We start from the raw sequence: 16,006 nt of genomic DNA on the forward strand, positions 1-16,006 counted from the left end.
TTTTCTGGCTAAATAAATAAATAAATAAATTAAAATTCAGATCCTCGCATATTGAATTCCGACACATCCGGGTCACAATGTAACCGTGACCTTGCATCAATCTAAGCTGTATACCCACGGACGGTCACGCCAACAATAGCTTACATCGAAGGAACGGTGCATCAGCAGCCTCTGTTTCATCCTTGCAAGCCCGGCAAACTTGGTAATGAGTTTGTTTCCAGCGCGTCTCTTGCCTCTTCTCTCTCCCATCCATCTATCTAGTGAACACGAATTTATAACCGCACTGACGTTCGGCTAACAAGCTTTTCGTGCTGTGTATATAGCGTATCGCTGCAGCTTTGGAATATTTCGGTGATCGACGTTAAGGAGGATTTCACCTCGAAGTTCAACAATAAAAAGAGCCGCCGGTCATTAACGCTCGAGACGCCCCGTAATTTTGGAGAGTCGCTTTAAATAAGCACCTTGAACTAGACGCCGTGTCTAGAGCTGCCTGACGAGCTTTGGCCGGTAATTCATCTATCTCTCCGGCGGTTTACGTAACCGACAGCGGTAATCAGCGGTTACACCCGAGGTTCCACGTGATTCCGTAATCAGGCATAATGACGAGATTGTGTGTGTACCTACGATCCAACGAGGACGACCGTTCGATATTCTCTGCGCGTAAAATCAAGCGATTCTCAAGATCCGAATAGAAAGCACGATAGGAGAGCTTGCAAAGCTCCGCATACGAAATTCTAACCGCACTTGCGCGCATATCCTCGGCTCACGTAGCGAAATAGTTATGCAAAGTTTGATCGAGCCATTCCCTCGAAAGGCCGCAACATCCCCAGCATACACGCACATCTAACTGGCCCTGCAGCTATCCACCATCATTACGATCACGATTATCGCCGATGTCAACGACCCGCCGCGCGCACGCGTTCTCCGACACAATGAAACTTACGTATACAGGTATAACACACACGGTCAGTTCCTCGAACTCCGCTCTCCAATATCGCTCGGCTATACGTATGCATCAGCGCTGAAAAAGTATATATACGCGTGTGTATGCAAATTATGCAGCGCCGCGAGTCGAATTGAATAATCGATGAAGAAGCGCGGGAGCCGCCTTTTGACCCCGACGCCGGGGCCTCGACGTCACTTCCTGCCTTTCCTCGCCGTCGTCGAGTCTCCGAGACGAGAGGCCCAGTCGCGCTCGTGCCGCGGTTAGTGCGTGTGATACAGTGGTGCTGTTGCACTTTTTTCGCTTCTTTTTTTCCGCGCAAAGGAAAGCCGGATTCTTCTCGTCGGAGCCCGCGGTGTCTCTGGATTCCTCGGAGCGAGATTTTTTCCCCTCAGTAAGGTGGGTGTGCAGAATCGAAGCGCGCTTGGTATATATTTTGCTGATGGTATTTAGCTCGCTCTGCCGATAGGAGTTACGTAATTTACACGCTCGCGCGGCTTGGGGAATGTCGGGAATCCGTTGGAAAATTCAGTAAGCGTACCGAGTGCGGATATAGCTGTGCATCGGAAATCTTTGAGGCGTGCGCGGCTTTATTACGCTCGAATATGCGTATATTGGAAGGTTCGAAAATCGATATTATTCCGCAGTGAATAATCTCAGCGCGCTTTTTACGTTTGATAACAGCTATTATAGCAGTGTGCGAAACGTATTTGACTCGCTAATGCACTCTCATAACGTCAACGCGTTACACAATTTAGCATTAGCTGACGCTTTTAGTCAAGTTTGATTTTTAAATTAGAGAATCCTCGTGAATGCCTAGAACTAGCCTAAACAAGTCGCTTTGCGGTTTTTTTTTTTTCAAGAGAAATATCGCTGCTTCCATTTGAGGTGTAAACTAGCTCGAGCTCGTTCGCACGTGCGAGCAAACATGCAGGTAGCTGATGGTGTGTATGTAGGTAAATCAGGCGTTTGATTTTGTTATGACTGAGTCGACAGATTGAATTAATCGCACGTGTTGAGATAAGTCGGTGACGTGGAGATCGGATCTATTATCGGTGAGAGCCGGTCTTCTGAATTAATTTCTTCGTGCTTTATGTAAACAGCTGGGGCAAGTACGAATGCATTGATTTTGTTAGACTCGAGTTAGATATTACTTTAACACCAACGAATCGAACTTTTCCTACCACCTCGCGAACGTCCATCGATCGTCGGACGGTGAAAAAGTAGAAATAAAAACCGACGAGTCTCGCGGTTGTTTTGCGCACAGATGAGCGTCAGCAGCAGCCGAATGGATCCAACGACCTCGATACCGGCGTTCTACGCCGGTCGAAGCATCTTCGTGACCGGCGCCACGGGCTTCATGGGCAAAGTGCTGATCGAGAAGCTGCTCTGGTCCTGTCCCGACATACAGGAGATCTTCCTGCTGATGCGGCCGAAGAAGAACATGAGCATCGACGACAGGCTGAGGAAAATGCTGACTCTGCCGGTGCGTATTGTAGAGACACTCGTGTGTTGGAACGTATTACGTACGTCTTTTGTGGCAATTTGGAAGGGTAATTGAATTGCGCTCGAAGGTGAACTTGAATTTTTAATGAAGGAGTGTGATAGGCTCTTATACTTTATTGGGACTGGCTTACTTATCCTCATACGGTCAAGGTTTCGCTTACTACAAAAGATTTGAAAAATTTCTCACAGCAAACACGCGACGAAACTCTTATTCCGAAATGCAGTGTACACAAAGAAATCGTCAAGCTTGCGTTTTCTCCCACCTCTAGTCATAGACGTGCCTCCTCTCGTCCGCTATACTCCAGTCGAAAGAGTAGGGAACTCGCTCGTCCAAACTCAGCACGCAAGACTACTGCTCTAACGAGTTTCCATTTTTGTGTAATAGCTGATGTGGCAAAAAACACGTCGCAATACCGCAATACACGCGGTATTATGCTCTTTGAAGCGAGAATCAAATAGTCCATCGCTTCTAATACTCGTACAATGCTCGGCCTCTCGCTTTGACTTGAGAGTCAACAGTCGCAGAGTCTGCGCAAATTTACATGAACGCGATGCTATTGACTTTCCAAACTACCTTTACTACTTGGTTGCACACGTGCCTGTCTCTCAATTAGCTTTGAAAAAGTCATTATTTGCCGTTCGAATCGACCAACTCATTTTCTCTCATCGCTCGTACAGCTGTTCGACAGACTCCGGGAAAATCGTCCGGAGGCGTTCGACAAATTGATCCCGGTACAGGGTGACGTGAGCGCCGAGGGTCTGGGCTTACCTGCCGTCGAGAGGCGAGTTATCATCGAGAGGGTGTCGATCGTCTTCCACGTGGCGGCCAGTGTCAGGTTCGATGACCCCATCAGGGATGCCATCTTCATGAACACGAGGTCCACGAGGGACGTCTGCATACTCGCTGCGAACATGAAGAAGTTGGTGGTAAGATGAAAAATAATATATAGCAATAAACTTTTCTCTACAAAGTCCCACTCTCTCGCTCTATTGCGCTAATGTCAGCGAAGCGAAGCGTAACGTGCAGCTATATTTGCAATTCTAAGCCCCGTTTCTGCTTGCTCTGCGCTTCTCGCTCATTTCGTCTCTCTTGTCTGTCTCTCCTTCCTGTTTACGTCACAACGACGACAACAACACAACAACTGCAACCGATACACACACACACACACGCACAGGCACTCATGCACGTGAGCTCGACCTACAGCCACACGGACAAGTATGTGGTGGAGGAGAAGCTCTACCCCTGCGACGTCGACTGGAAAAAAGCTATCAAAATAGCCGAGACCGTCGATGACCACACGCTCAGGATCCTGACGCCCAAGTGAGTGGACATGGTAATTTCGGGGAAAGTGGATTGCGCCGTGGACGCGTTGCGCGATCGGCGGGATTTTAAATGATTCGATTATTTTAATTCTGTGAGGATAAATGTGTCTGGCTTGCTTCGGAAGTACAGCGTTTAGGGAAATGATAGATTATTTTTATACTTAATCGTAAAACTGTTTACTTATCGATTATTCGCATGTTCAATGTACGAAAACAGCGTTCGGAGCTCCGTAATCGATGAAGAAGAAAGATTAGAGACAAAAAATTGAAAATTGTTCTGTTCATGTGATTATTGACTTTTTCAGATACATGGGATCTTTCCCAAATACGTACACATTCACGAAAAGACTGGCCGAGGGAGTGGTTGCCGACTTTGCCGGTATATTACCAATCGTCGTGTTCAGACCATCCATTGGTAAGTACGAGATTTACAAAAAAAGTCAGCTTTTTATTATCAGTTTGATACTTTGACATTCAAATGATGCCATAAAAAGTTACGATCGCACGCTTGTACACAGTTAAACAATTTGATATCAGGCATCGCATTATTATTATGCGATCCGGTTCACATATTCCAAATAAAATTTCCAACTCTTCCAAGAACTCGAATCTCCTGTGAAAAAAGCACACAAACGCAAATCTAGCCGTCGATCCAAACCAAAACGAACGAGAAAAGCTCGGAAATCCTTTCTTCAAAATCCGGCCGTAGATCAAAAAGTCGAAAAAACTCGCTCGCAGAAACAGCAAAGCTGCCATCAGCCCTCCCGGCAAAGTGCAGTAACAAATACCCGCAAATACAGCTGTGCGATATGGATCATCGTTGTCTTTGGAAAATAAAAGCGTCGCACGTCTTGTTGCAGTGATATCGTCGATGGAAGAGCCGGTCCCCGGTTGGCTGGACAACTTCAACGGACCTGTGGGTATGATGGTAGGCGGCGGCAAGGGTGTCCTCAAGGTCGTCTTCTTGGAGTCCCAGACGACGGCCGATTTCATACCGGTCGACATTGCCATCAAGGCAATGATCAGCGCGACTTGGAAGCGCGGAATTAACACGTACGACCATCAGAGCTTTCTTTTTATACTTCATTTTACATATTAAATTCCGATCGCCGATCGGGCCTTTAGCTGGAACCGGTATTTTGATACTTTTTTCTTTCCTTATGCAAGAGGCGGATCGTGTTTACACGCGCGCGTGGCTCCATTACGAGCGGGTAAATAGTGACTAATTGTATTTTCGTTCTTTTGCACAATTTGGATAAAACTGCGCGCGAGTTTTTACGAGCTTCGCCGCTATCGCCTGGCTTTTTTTTCTTCCTCGACGCAATAATATTATTCGCGTCCCGACGAAATTAGTCTCTCGGCAAAGCGCGCGCCGCAACGCATTTTGTTATTTCCGCAAACATTTAAACAGTCACGCAACGTGCGATGCAAAATTGAAGGAAAAAAAAATAATGTTCTCGAAGATTCTTATCCCGAACGCGCGATAAAGAACCCGATCTCGGAACGATGATTTAACTGCTCCTTGGCTGCTTTGCTCCTGGTGTAGGTAAATTAAAAGCCGAGCGTCCTGAAAAGCTACTTTTTCAACTGTAATTAAGTCACTCTCAGCTTCCAGCGAAAGAATACGCAAATCCGTTTAAGCCGCGCGCGCGCACGGAAACAAGCGGCTTTCACCTAGAAGAAGCAGAGAAGGGGGAAAAAAGAGCCGTGAGCGCGAATTATTTTTAAAGGGACCTAATTAGCCAACGGATTATACATTAGGCGCTTACTTTCGCACCCTTTTACGGTTTTTTCTCTTTTTGCGTTAAAAAAAAACCGCAGGATCACCAAGGATCCCAACATCTACGTCTACAACTGCTCGAGTTCGGACATTAAGAGCATCAGCATGGCCGAGATAGCGGAGATGGGAATTCGCTTCATGGAGACGATTCCCCTGGACAACAGTCTCTGGCTTCCCAGTATCAACATCGTAAGGAGCAAATTAGCCTACTACTTGCTCACGCTGCTGCTTCACCTGCTGCCCGCGGTCATCATCGACACGGCTCTCAAGCTCGCCGGGAAGAAGCCCATGTGAGATGATGTTTTATTTTTCTCTAAACGATGCCTTTAACAGCTAATTAAAAAATACTTCTAGTTGAATAGTTCGCTATACAACATGTTATGATATAAAGCTTTGAAAAAGGCATCGTTCTTTAGCGAAATATCGAGAGTCGTGCTTGCAGAACGACAAAAGACGCCATAAACGTTTCCAAGAGCTCTCCTCCTTTACCCTCTTCCCTCTGACATTTCCACAGGCTGGTAAGACTGCAGCGCAAAGTCTACACGGCTAACAGCGCTTTGGAGTACTTTTTAACGAACGAATGGAAGTTCAAGAACGAAAAGTTGCTCGACCTCTTGACGGATACTCCGCCGGCCGATCTCGAGTCGTTCGGATTCGAATACGCCACGTTTGACATACACAAGTACTTCCAGTGAGTATCCACCTAGTATAACCCTTTCCTCTTATTTCTTTCTCGTCGCTTCGTTTTGTGTACGACGAGTTTAAATTTTAGCCGTGAATTAATAAGCTCTCGGAGGTAAGCCGAGCGAAAAAAAGTTTCCAGAGCGTTAAAGGTCGCGCGCGCGCGCGTGGTTTAGGAGCTTTTCGACAATATGAATAGTACATGCATAATCGCAGCTGCAGCTGCGCGTGCCTGCCGTAAGTAGGACAAGCCGGGGATTATTGCGTAGAACTTGCATTAACATTGTTCGGAATCTGCTTTCGACGAAAGCGTTGTTTCGCGTATAGATTTTCGATGTAAGAAGTCTCTCTCTACTTCTGAGAAACGACAAGTCGCCAACACGAAAAACACGTCGCGTATACGCGAGGGAGAAAGAAAGAAATTCGTACAAACATCTCACAACTGTATATCTATATGTCTACACCTCCCTCTTTTTTTGCTCTGCTCGCAGGAACTGCGTAGTCGGCGCGAAAAAGTACTTACTCCACGAAGACATGAGCAAGCTACAAGAAGCCAAAGTGCACAACGATCGGTAAGTCGAGCTTTCTCCCCTACATTCCCTCCCTCCCTCCTGGCTGTACACTCGAAGAAACTCAGACCCTCGAAACTTCGTGACTTTCTCCACTATACACTCGCTTCCTCGCATTTCATCCCATTCATAAACTCCCGCCGCTCTCGAGCTTGCGCTAGACGAGGCCATCAATTACCGCTTCGACTTGCCGCTGCTACGCTTTCATCCAGAAGAAGCATAAGCGCTGCGGAAAAACGCGACGATTATATGCGCGACTCGCTGAAAAGAGAGAGAGAGAGAGATTCTCTCACAACCGTGACCCGATTTCTTAGCGCTGCCGGGAGAGCAGCTGGATAAACTCCCGCTTTCACGGGCTAAGATGACGGATGTAATTCGCGCTTGGGCAATCGAGCCCGGTACTTCATAAGCGTTTTTGTTCTAAAACTCCGGACGACTCAGGGTGACAATTGGATTAGAGGGAGGAGAAGAAGACTGAAGTGTGATTGAAAAAGTTTTTTTTATCCGTGGAGGGAGTTCGACGCGTGTGTGCCTGGGAATTGAATTCCCCGCATTTTTGAATCGCGAGAGGGAGTACGTTCCATTTCCTGAATTTTCCCGCATAATGTAATAACGCCAAGCACATCCTATTTCACGGCGCCGCGACTGTGCGGTTCGGCTATTCCAAGTTTTAGCGCGACCGAATTGACGAACTTGCGCGCAGTATAGTGCAGAGGAGAGTCTTGGCACACTGGCTGAGCGCCTGTAGTATACGGCGAAATGTGATTGCGCGTTCCGGGATGTAAAATTATTCCTTGACAAATACAGCCGCGACTTTACACAGCTCGCCGAGTCGAGCGCTTTGTACTTTGAACTTTCGGAATTTCCAGAAGTTAAGCTCGCGCGAGCTTTCGCGTTCCTTTTATAGCGCCAGTGATATTCGAAGTATAAGAACGAAAGTTTTACTGTATAACAAGTTTACACGGACATAAAAAATGGTGAAACAGCCGATTTACTCACAAGAGAAACGGGCGCCTGCGTCCATCAGCAGCTGCACCATTGGACGATCGGCCGCTTCCCGGGCGATTACGTCGTTGGCGACTGCCAAGAAAGTCCAAAGGAGAAGACTCCGCGCTCCTTCCGTCGTCGTCGTTGTCGTCGTCCTAGTGCGGCGCGTTTGATCGATCGTCCTCCGCTACACAACTGGGTCGCGGGGGTGTCGGCACGCGGCCTTTATCGGCGGAGGAAAAAATAAGTCGTCGTCGTATATAATTGCTCCTTTCCTCTTAACCTTCTTTTCTCCAGCTGTTACTCCTCTCTGTCCGTTTTTTCTCCCGCGGCGACGCTCCGATAAACGCGACGTCTAATTGACTGAAATTGTTTCCCCTCAACCCTCCTCGCTGTACTGCGCGAGTTCTACAGGTTACTCTTCTTTTAATTTGTCTCCGTCGCTCATAAACGAACGCTGAGCTTTAATTCCCCGCCTCAAAGGGGGACACCCGCGTATACAGCCTGTGTGTCGAGTTTCTTCCGCAAAGGTTGTTTACACAGCGTGTGGCTCTTGGTTTTCCGTAATCCCCGCAAATAAAGGCTCGCTCGTACAGCGCGAGTTTCTGGAGCGAGCGAAATAAAAGAAAGTCTCGAGGCGGGTTATCATATTCGAGTTTCCACGTATAAAAGCCTTCTCGAAGATCAGCCCCAATTTCTCCGCCGCGCGGCGAGCTTTCTTCCCGGGCCTTTTGTTCCCGCGCATAACGGCCTCCCGCTCGCCTGCTCCCCTGTTCTTAACCCTTTTTCCTTCGCTAGCCGTTGATAATTAACTCTCACCTCCAACATAAATGGTTTACTACTTCGCGAGTATCGACTATGGAAATTAAAACGTGGCGCCTCGGAATATAATAATTCAGAGTCGATAGGCTGGTAATTTGATTAAGAGCCAGCCGTTAAAAGAATTGAACCGATGGCTATTCGCTCGATAAATATCCGATTAATAAATTTCCCCGAATCGTCCACGCCTCGATTGAGCCCCGAATCAATGAACATCGCGATTTTCGCACAAAGTAGAAAAAAAAGAGACGAGCCTCGGGATGATTCACCGTCGACCGCGTCATGTCTAAGTGTCCTCTATACACACACGTATACGTCCGCTATATAACATCTCTCGGATAATTTATCGAACGGCCGATACGTGCCTCGAGATTTTACGGACTCGCGAGGATTCCCCCGAAGTTTTACGTTCGCGCGTCAAGCCAATCGGCAGTCGGCGCACGAAGGAGGCTCTCTTTTCTCAAAGTGCAGGGAATCACGTGACACTCGTTGACTTTGAATTGGCTGCTGTTGGGGGCGAGAACTTTTCTCGCTGCTTGATGAAAATTGCGCTTTACTTTTATTTGTTTTCATTGTTCCGCGCGACAGATACCATTATTATGCAACTGATAAGGAAAGTTTATAACGTTGATGATCTTTAGTATTTTTAACACGAGGACGTTAATGAAATTTCGATAAAAACAACGTTTGATATCGCACGTATACTTCACCCGATGACCTACAACAATAACATCACGCAATATGCAATAGATCTATCTATGTTACAGTAATTGTGATCGGTGATAAAGCTACGAACGAGGACATCGACGGCTGCATAGTTTTCACATTCGACATTCGTACAAGACTACGCGCGATGTTTACAAACGCGCCTCGAGTTTTCTCCTTTATTTACGAGCGCTCGACCGATAAGCCTTAGATTTTTCCATGAGCCAGTAGCGTACCTTCTTCAAACGCGCGAAAATTTATTCCCCTCGCGATACTCGCGGGTGTCTATTAATAACGATCGACTAAAAATAGTAGCGCCGGGTAATCCTTGGGAGATAAGGCTCGCGTCTACCTCGCGAAGTTTCGAGTCGGAGAATAACCGGTCCTTGAGGAAGTCCCCGGTTCCATCGAGGACAACAACCGCTTGACTCGAATACTTCGAATTTCGCGCGTGCATTCATCGGCCACTCTCCATTAGGTCGCGCGATGATTTATCATCGAGGAGGAAAATATCGTCCTTCCTGATCCGCTTTTTGAGTGCCGAGAGACACAAAAGATAGCATCGAGCCGGCGTAAAAACAATTTTCCTCCTGACGCCTGAATATCATAAATCATTTCACGTGCGCGCGGAAATCGGCATCCGATGTAACCGGTGGTAAACTGTAGCCGATTACCGAACATAACTAGCCGACGAAGATAATCACCTGTGTTTCTCTCTGTTACAGAATGTACTGGGTAGACGTGGTCTTCAAAGCCTGGTTGGTGGCCATGTTCGTCTGGTTCCTGATGCACTTCGGCCTTGTCAATCTGGCCATTCGATCTTACCGATCGACCGTCGAGATATTCGACGCATAACGCGACGCGCGTCACAGTCAACTGGACCTCGCGCGCACATGGGAATCCCGATTATGAGAAGCCACGCCTCATTCTGCATTGTAAAGTGGCGTCTAAAAGGAGCAGCGCAGCCGTCATGCGTCAGTGTTTAATGGTCGCGATTCACGGGAAGAGGAATACCGCGAGATCGTAGGAAATAAATCGGTATCGTTTTTCCCATTCGCGGAATCAGCGCATTGCGTAGGTGATAGAGATACCGATCGCCGCCGTCGTCGTGACGCGACAGTATGTATGTAAGGTATTTGCATATTGCAAGATTTATTCCGATGGATAATAATAGACTTGCCGATTCGATCGCGAACAGGTACTTATTTTTGTAAAGCGACTTGCTGCTCTTTCGGGGTCCAGTTGACGATGTTTGTGTGTGTGTGTGTGTGTGGGTGTGCGTGGGTGATGTATGCTCTCTCTCTCTCTCTCTCTCTCTCTTTCTCTCTTAGATTGAGTAATCGCCGATGACAGATTGGCGTCGGAGAAAATCGGAACTTCATTTTCAAGCTTCGAAGATTTTGTAACTAATAACCTCATGGTTTCAAGTGTAATAGTATACAATCGTGAAGACATGTAATCGCGATTGTTGATCAGCTATAGTATGTCTATAAATAAAGAAAATGTAAAAACACATGCCTTCGGCTCAGCTATTGGTAGACAATAATTATATACAAGAACGGGCGAGTATAATCAAAGCAGTCAGGAATTAGTAGGTGGTAATTGGCAGTGAATATCGATTCTCTCGAAAAACATAGAATTCGTGCGCGTTGTTGCATCACCTCATATATATATATATATATATATACCTGCGTCACTAGCGGGTAATCTTAATTTATAGTGGAGCTTCGCAAACTACAGGTAATGTATATTTAACCTGTAGATACATACGTGTAGAACACAATTATATTTCAAGTTTCCCCGGTTAATTTCAAATGTTACAAGGAAAACTCGCGAGGCAACACTTTCTGTCGTCGTGTGTTACGTCTGTAGTTTTTAATCGTTTCGAAATCAAAAGTATCCGCATGTCTCTACCGACTTTCGGTGGGTGTAAAAGGTGCTTATCTTCATACGAGGTTACGAAATTTTATACACCGAGATTATAATCAAAGATTCGAACTCAAATTTCGCGCCGAAAAAAAAACATGCATCATATAACTCAACTAATTAAACCAGAGGCTTTCGTCGAGCTCGTATGGTCTCTGACGACAATGCGATATTAATCGATTCTACTCTTTGTCTCTTTTCCCGCGCATCACCGAATACTTTCGCGTCGTCGCGGGAATACCTCGGCCCGCACGTGCAATTGACGTCTTTCGCATAATTTTACCATATAACAAACTATTTATAAGCGTTAAAATGATAAAAATACCCCCCCGCCTATTTATAGCCTGAGAATAAACTTGTACACACCTGATGTTGTCTGGTGACGAAGATGTCTATCGCGAGTCTGGAGAAATTTATGCGAAGAATGGGGGAAATAATAGAAACCCGCTTTTATCTGCGACTCTCGCGAGCTTTATGCTTATTTTTTCATATGCTCGCACGCGTGCGCCTATATTTGCATGACAGTCTCAACTACCTTTCGACTAACTTTTCTCTCGAGTTTGTACACACAACAGCTCTTCTGGCTAATCTGTCAAGTGTTATAATATCGAAGCGTAATAAAGATAGGGCATGTTCGTATTAATTAACGAACATACAGCGAACCGTAGACTAGCGGAATCATATCTCTCGCGTATTTGAAGAACAATTTCACAAAGTCAACGCTACTCGAAGATTCCTTTTATCATCACCTGCGCTCGTTGTTTTTTAAAAGCGAACCGGCAAAAAATCTGCATCGCATTTCCTTATAATACCCAAATCGACAGCGTCATTCGAGGTTGCTCGCTCCGAAAAATCCTCTGCCTTTCTTTCTTTCTCTCTCTGTTTTCTTCCTCGCATATCACGAGCAAACAAATAAATAAATCCTCGCAGCTGTTCCCCCTCCGATATTACATTACTTACACGCGAATCTCTGCACGCGCCGCGTAACTCTCTCGTCGCGTGCAAATAATGCCCTGTTATCTCTCCTCTCCTGTCTATAGCCACACGAACACACACATATAGAGAGAGCAGTGTATCGGCGACGTCGAGCGCAATTACGCAATCGCACCGAGATAAATCCGGGAGAGCTTCGGTATAGAATAGGAGGGAGAGGTCGACTTTGTATATAAATATGTGTGTGTATATATAGGCGATGCTCCGGCGTCGTTGAAACTTCGATCTCGAGCGTCTGTCGTCTCTAAACAACGTAGTTTGGATGATAATGGCACGAGTCGACCGATAGCTGATAGCGCTCGCCGCGCGACGTTTTGTGCATATGAGCCGCAGAAGAGAAAAGACCAGGACTGCTGCTGCTGCTGCTGTAGTGAGCTAAAACAATATGTATAGCGTTCGACTCGATGTACGTGATGGGAAACATGCGCGAATTCGAGAACTTTTAGTTCGCGTTTTGGGGTGGCAAACATTTTGAACTGCAGCTGACGGATTCGTAAATGCAGCTGTATACCCCTGAAATGAAAAACATAGGTTTTTTTTAACTACAGTGGTTATAGAAAGGGCTCTCGGTAGCGGCGAGTTTGTAACGTGCAGAAGAAGAAGACAAGAAGATAAAGAAATAAAATTATTGCACCTTATCTTCAGCATGGTTCATGATTCAGTCTGACGGCTGAATAAACTGCTTTTGACAAACACAAATAAAAATTTTTATGAGGTAGGTTAGCCGACGACGTGCAATATTTAAAAATACATTTTTTATGTAACGACCTTTAATAAACGTTGAGTGTAATCGGCGAGTCTTGAAGCCCGATACTCGAAAAAATATGACTCAGTTTCATTTTGAGGATAATATCTTTTATGGAATATAATGCCTTTTTCATGGACATATAGTGACTAAGTACAGGAGCGCACACGTGAAGCTTCGGACTTCAACGAGCGGATGTGTATTCGAAAGCCCTCGAAGCGTGAGAGAATCATAGCCTGCGGCTGGCAGAGCAAATGGACAGATACTTCGGCAGTTGCTATTTACATAAATACCTGCTTGTCGCTATGCCTGGTAATTACTCGTCAATTCAAATATTTACCCATACACGCTCATTATACATTCAAACGTTTCAACGATCTTCCGTGGACTGCTTTAAATGGCTATATTATTCTCTATGATCGTTATCACTTACAGTTTCACCGATTTTAGCGATTGATTCAAGTCTTCTCAAGGCCATGCATTGTTTCTCTAAAACTAGCCGACTTTGCCGGACGAGACTTCTGAGTTTGGAATTTCGTGAATGTTTACATTGGTGCGATGCGGTATCACATGACCCTTGGCTATATACACAGACAATCGGTCGTCGACCTTTAGAGTATTTTGTTTGAGTTTTGCTCGAAAAAAAAGAAACTAATCAGCATCGATAATTTAATTTGGTGTTCTAATAATCGGGGACATTATTTTTATTTTTAGCTCATTGATAGAAATTATGTTTCCTCTAAATATTTGGATTACATTCGAATGTTCGATGTTTCAGTGTAACGCACAGTGATAAGCATATTCATATGCCCACTTGAAATGCACATACGCAGACCCTGTCTTTTGCGGTTCTTATATGTATATATAAATAAGTCATAACTATATTAAAGTTTATCGGGAAGTTCAGACTGTTTGAACATTTTAATTTATGATGAATCGTCATCGATTGTTGATCGTATAAATGCTCTAATTTCTGCGGGTACGTCAGCGTATTTTTGCAATTATAATTATGACCAGTTTTTTACAAACATCCGTGGTTCAAGTTCGAAAAAACGAAAATCGTCGCTAAAAATCTTGCGACTACTTTCTTATGTATTTCCGAATCGATATTTGCTATTGACCTCGAGCACACGTGGCTGGCCGTTTTACAATTGTAGATATATAGCTCTGAAATTTCTCACATTATTACATCAGCGCTCAATGTTATACTGATCTGGAACGACGTAAACTTCGAGACGAGCAAAAAATTCATATTTTAGATCTTCAGCTGAAATCGATCGAAAATTTACCTATCATCTAATTACTCTCCAGCACAGCTCATATTACACAGTTTTCACATAATCACAGGAGTAATGTCGGGCTTGTCTGCCTCAGGTGATGTTGATTGATGATAATTTTATCGGCTTTTTAACAATTCCGAGACTCGGTTCTGCTATACGCTATTCGCGCGAAAAACATTGGGTGTTAGCACAACGCATTATTTCTATAGATATGCAGGTGATGTGCGCACATAATATCGCTCTACATAAACAAGAAGTTTAATCTTTAAGCTTACTTGACGGTATATCATTAACAATTGGGTCATTAATCCTTTGACCGCAGTAGACCTTGACTTTTATTTAATCAATCCAAGCGCTCGAGTGTGAAGGTCGCAGCTGTTCTATGATGTAGATCGTTGAAGATAACTATTATCTTCCGAGTATTCGTGAAAGTTCCAGCTAATAATCTTAAGGAAAAAGCTACTGAAGTCAAAGCAAATTGACAAAGTAAAATTTCATTGAATCTAACTACCAAATTTCAATCACGTCCTGTTTCGCAGATCGAGATTCGAAAGAATCTGATATAAAAACTTTGAAGTCCTTCGAAATCTATATAAAAATATGCACTAATCGTTAACTTTGCTCATTTGGAGTGTCGACGTATCCGCATTAAAAAAAATGGACTATGCCGTTAAGAAAAATCTACTTCTTAGGATTATTCTTCTCTAGACGCTGACGCATCGGATTCAGATATCATCTAAGTCGTCTGGAAGTCGCATAGGTACACACGATACATGCTATCCACGAGTGCAAGAGGGATGTGGAGTCTTAGAATCCAGTGGATCAACATCGATTTTTGATGAATTATAAAAATGCGAGATAAAACTTTTCGCGTGCAGAAATCTGCAGCTTGGGAATATTTATCTTGGCAAACAGAATGCAATGCGTTCGAATAAATAAAGAAGAAAAGCAAAGTGGATATGCTGAAACAATTTCGGAGTAGACCGCGAAGTTGAGAAACTTAAAAATAACTCGCGTGAATTGAAGAAGTTGGCAATTCAATCGACCCTCTTCTTTATATATTTACTGTATATACATATCACCGATGAGTTAGAAAAAAGCTTCATTGATAGTCAGTGGGGGATAGTCAAGTCGTGAGAGCTGTTACACGCGAGGCTTTGGCTCGTGAATCATTCGAAATTCAACTTTAGTTAGCAAAGCTGAAAAAAAGAACAGTTCGTCGGTTCCAGACTCTTCTACATAGTCGGCAAAAAACGCTGAACCACGATTCCACGCATATTTATCTCTGCCGTATGCAAAGTTTTGAAAACAACCTGTCAACAATGCGTGCATTTTAGCACGCGCGCTGTGTCACGTCACTCTTTTCGCGGCAAACATAACCTCAACAATCGAATTTCGAACGAGAGATCGCGCCGACAAACGTCGCTCTAGCCAATCATCTTAAAATTAGCAAAAACTGTTGAGGCATCACGCGCGCGAGAACGAGACAGAGACAGGGAGAGAGAGAGAGAGAGAGAGAAGCGCGAAACTCGATTCAAGGACGACGCTCTCTGCAGAGACTCGTGTGTGCATGAACGCACCAAAGGTCTCAATGTCGACTCGACGAATCCTCCTTTTTTTGCACATTTATCGCTGCTTTGCGTTTAATTCGCGAGCGTCCTCGAGCGTCTTACTTTTTCTCTCTGCGCGCACGCACACGCACGAGCGAGCGGCAAGTGTGCAGGCAGAGCTCGTTTTATTCCTATCTCT

At 44.9% G+C, this 16,006-nt stretch overlaps 1 protein-coding gene across 1 annotated transcript; it reads left to right on the forward strand.

Annotated features, from left to right (window-relative positions):
- The first annotated feature begins 1,144 nt into the window (after positions 1-1,144).
- LOC100123790 (fatty acyl-CoA reductase 1) lies at positions 1,145-10,828 on the forward strand. The gene is made up of 10 exons (XM_001607457.6): positions 1,145-1,342; positions 2,211-2,429; positions 3,128-3,376; positions 3,625-3,770; positions 4,078-4,187; positions 4,633-4,825; positions 5,594-5,842; positions 6,067-6,243; positions 6,725-6,805; positions 10,039-10,828. Exons 2-10 carry the CDS (start codon positions 2,211-2,213, stop codon positions 10,166-10,168), a joined length of 1,554 nt encoding a protein of 517 aa, XP_001607507.3. The 5' UTR covers positions 1,145-1,342; the 3' UTR covers positions 10,169-10,828.
- The last annotated feature ends 5,178 nt before the right edge of the window (positions 10,829-16,006 follow it).

Source organism: Nasonia vitripennis, chromosome 1, assembly GCF_009193385.2.
Source record: "Nasonia vitripennis strain AsymCx chromosome 1, Nvit_psr_1.1, whole genome shotgun sequence".
Classification (NCBI taxonomy): Eukaryota; Metazoa; Arthropoda; class Insecta; order Hymenoptera; family Pteromalidae; genus Nasonia; species Nasonia vitripennis.

Coding starts and splice junctions, on each gene's coding strand:
- LOC100123790 (XM_001607457.6), top strand. CDS start 2,211: ATGAGCGTCAGCAGCAGCCGAATGGATCCAACGACCTCGATACCGGCG. Junction 3,771..4,077: donor CTCAGGATCCTGACGCCCAA/GTGAGTGGACAT, acceptor TGACTTTTTCAG/ATACATGGGATCTTTCCCAA. Junction 6,806..10,038: donor GCCAAAGTGCACAACGATCG/GTAAGTCGAGCT, acceptor TCTCTGTTACAG/AATGTACTGGGTAGACGTGG.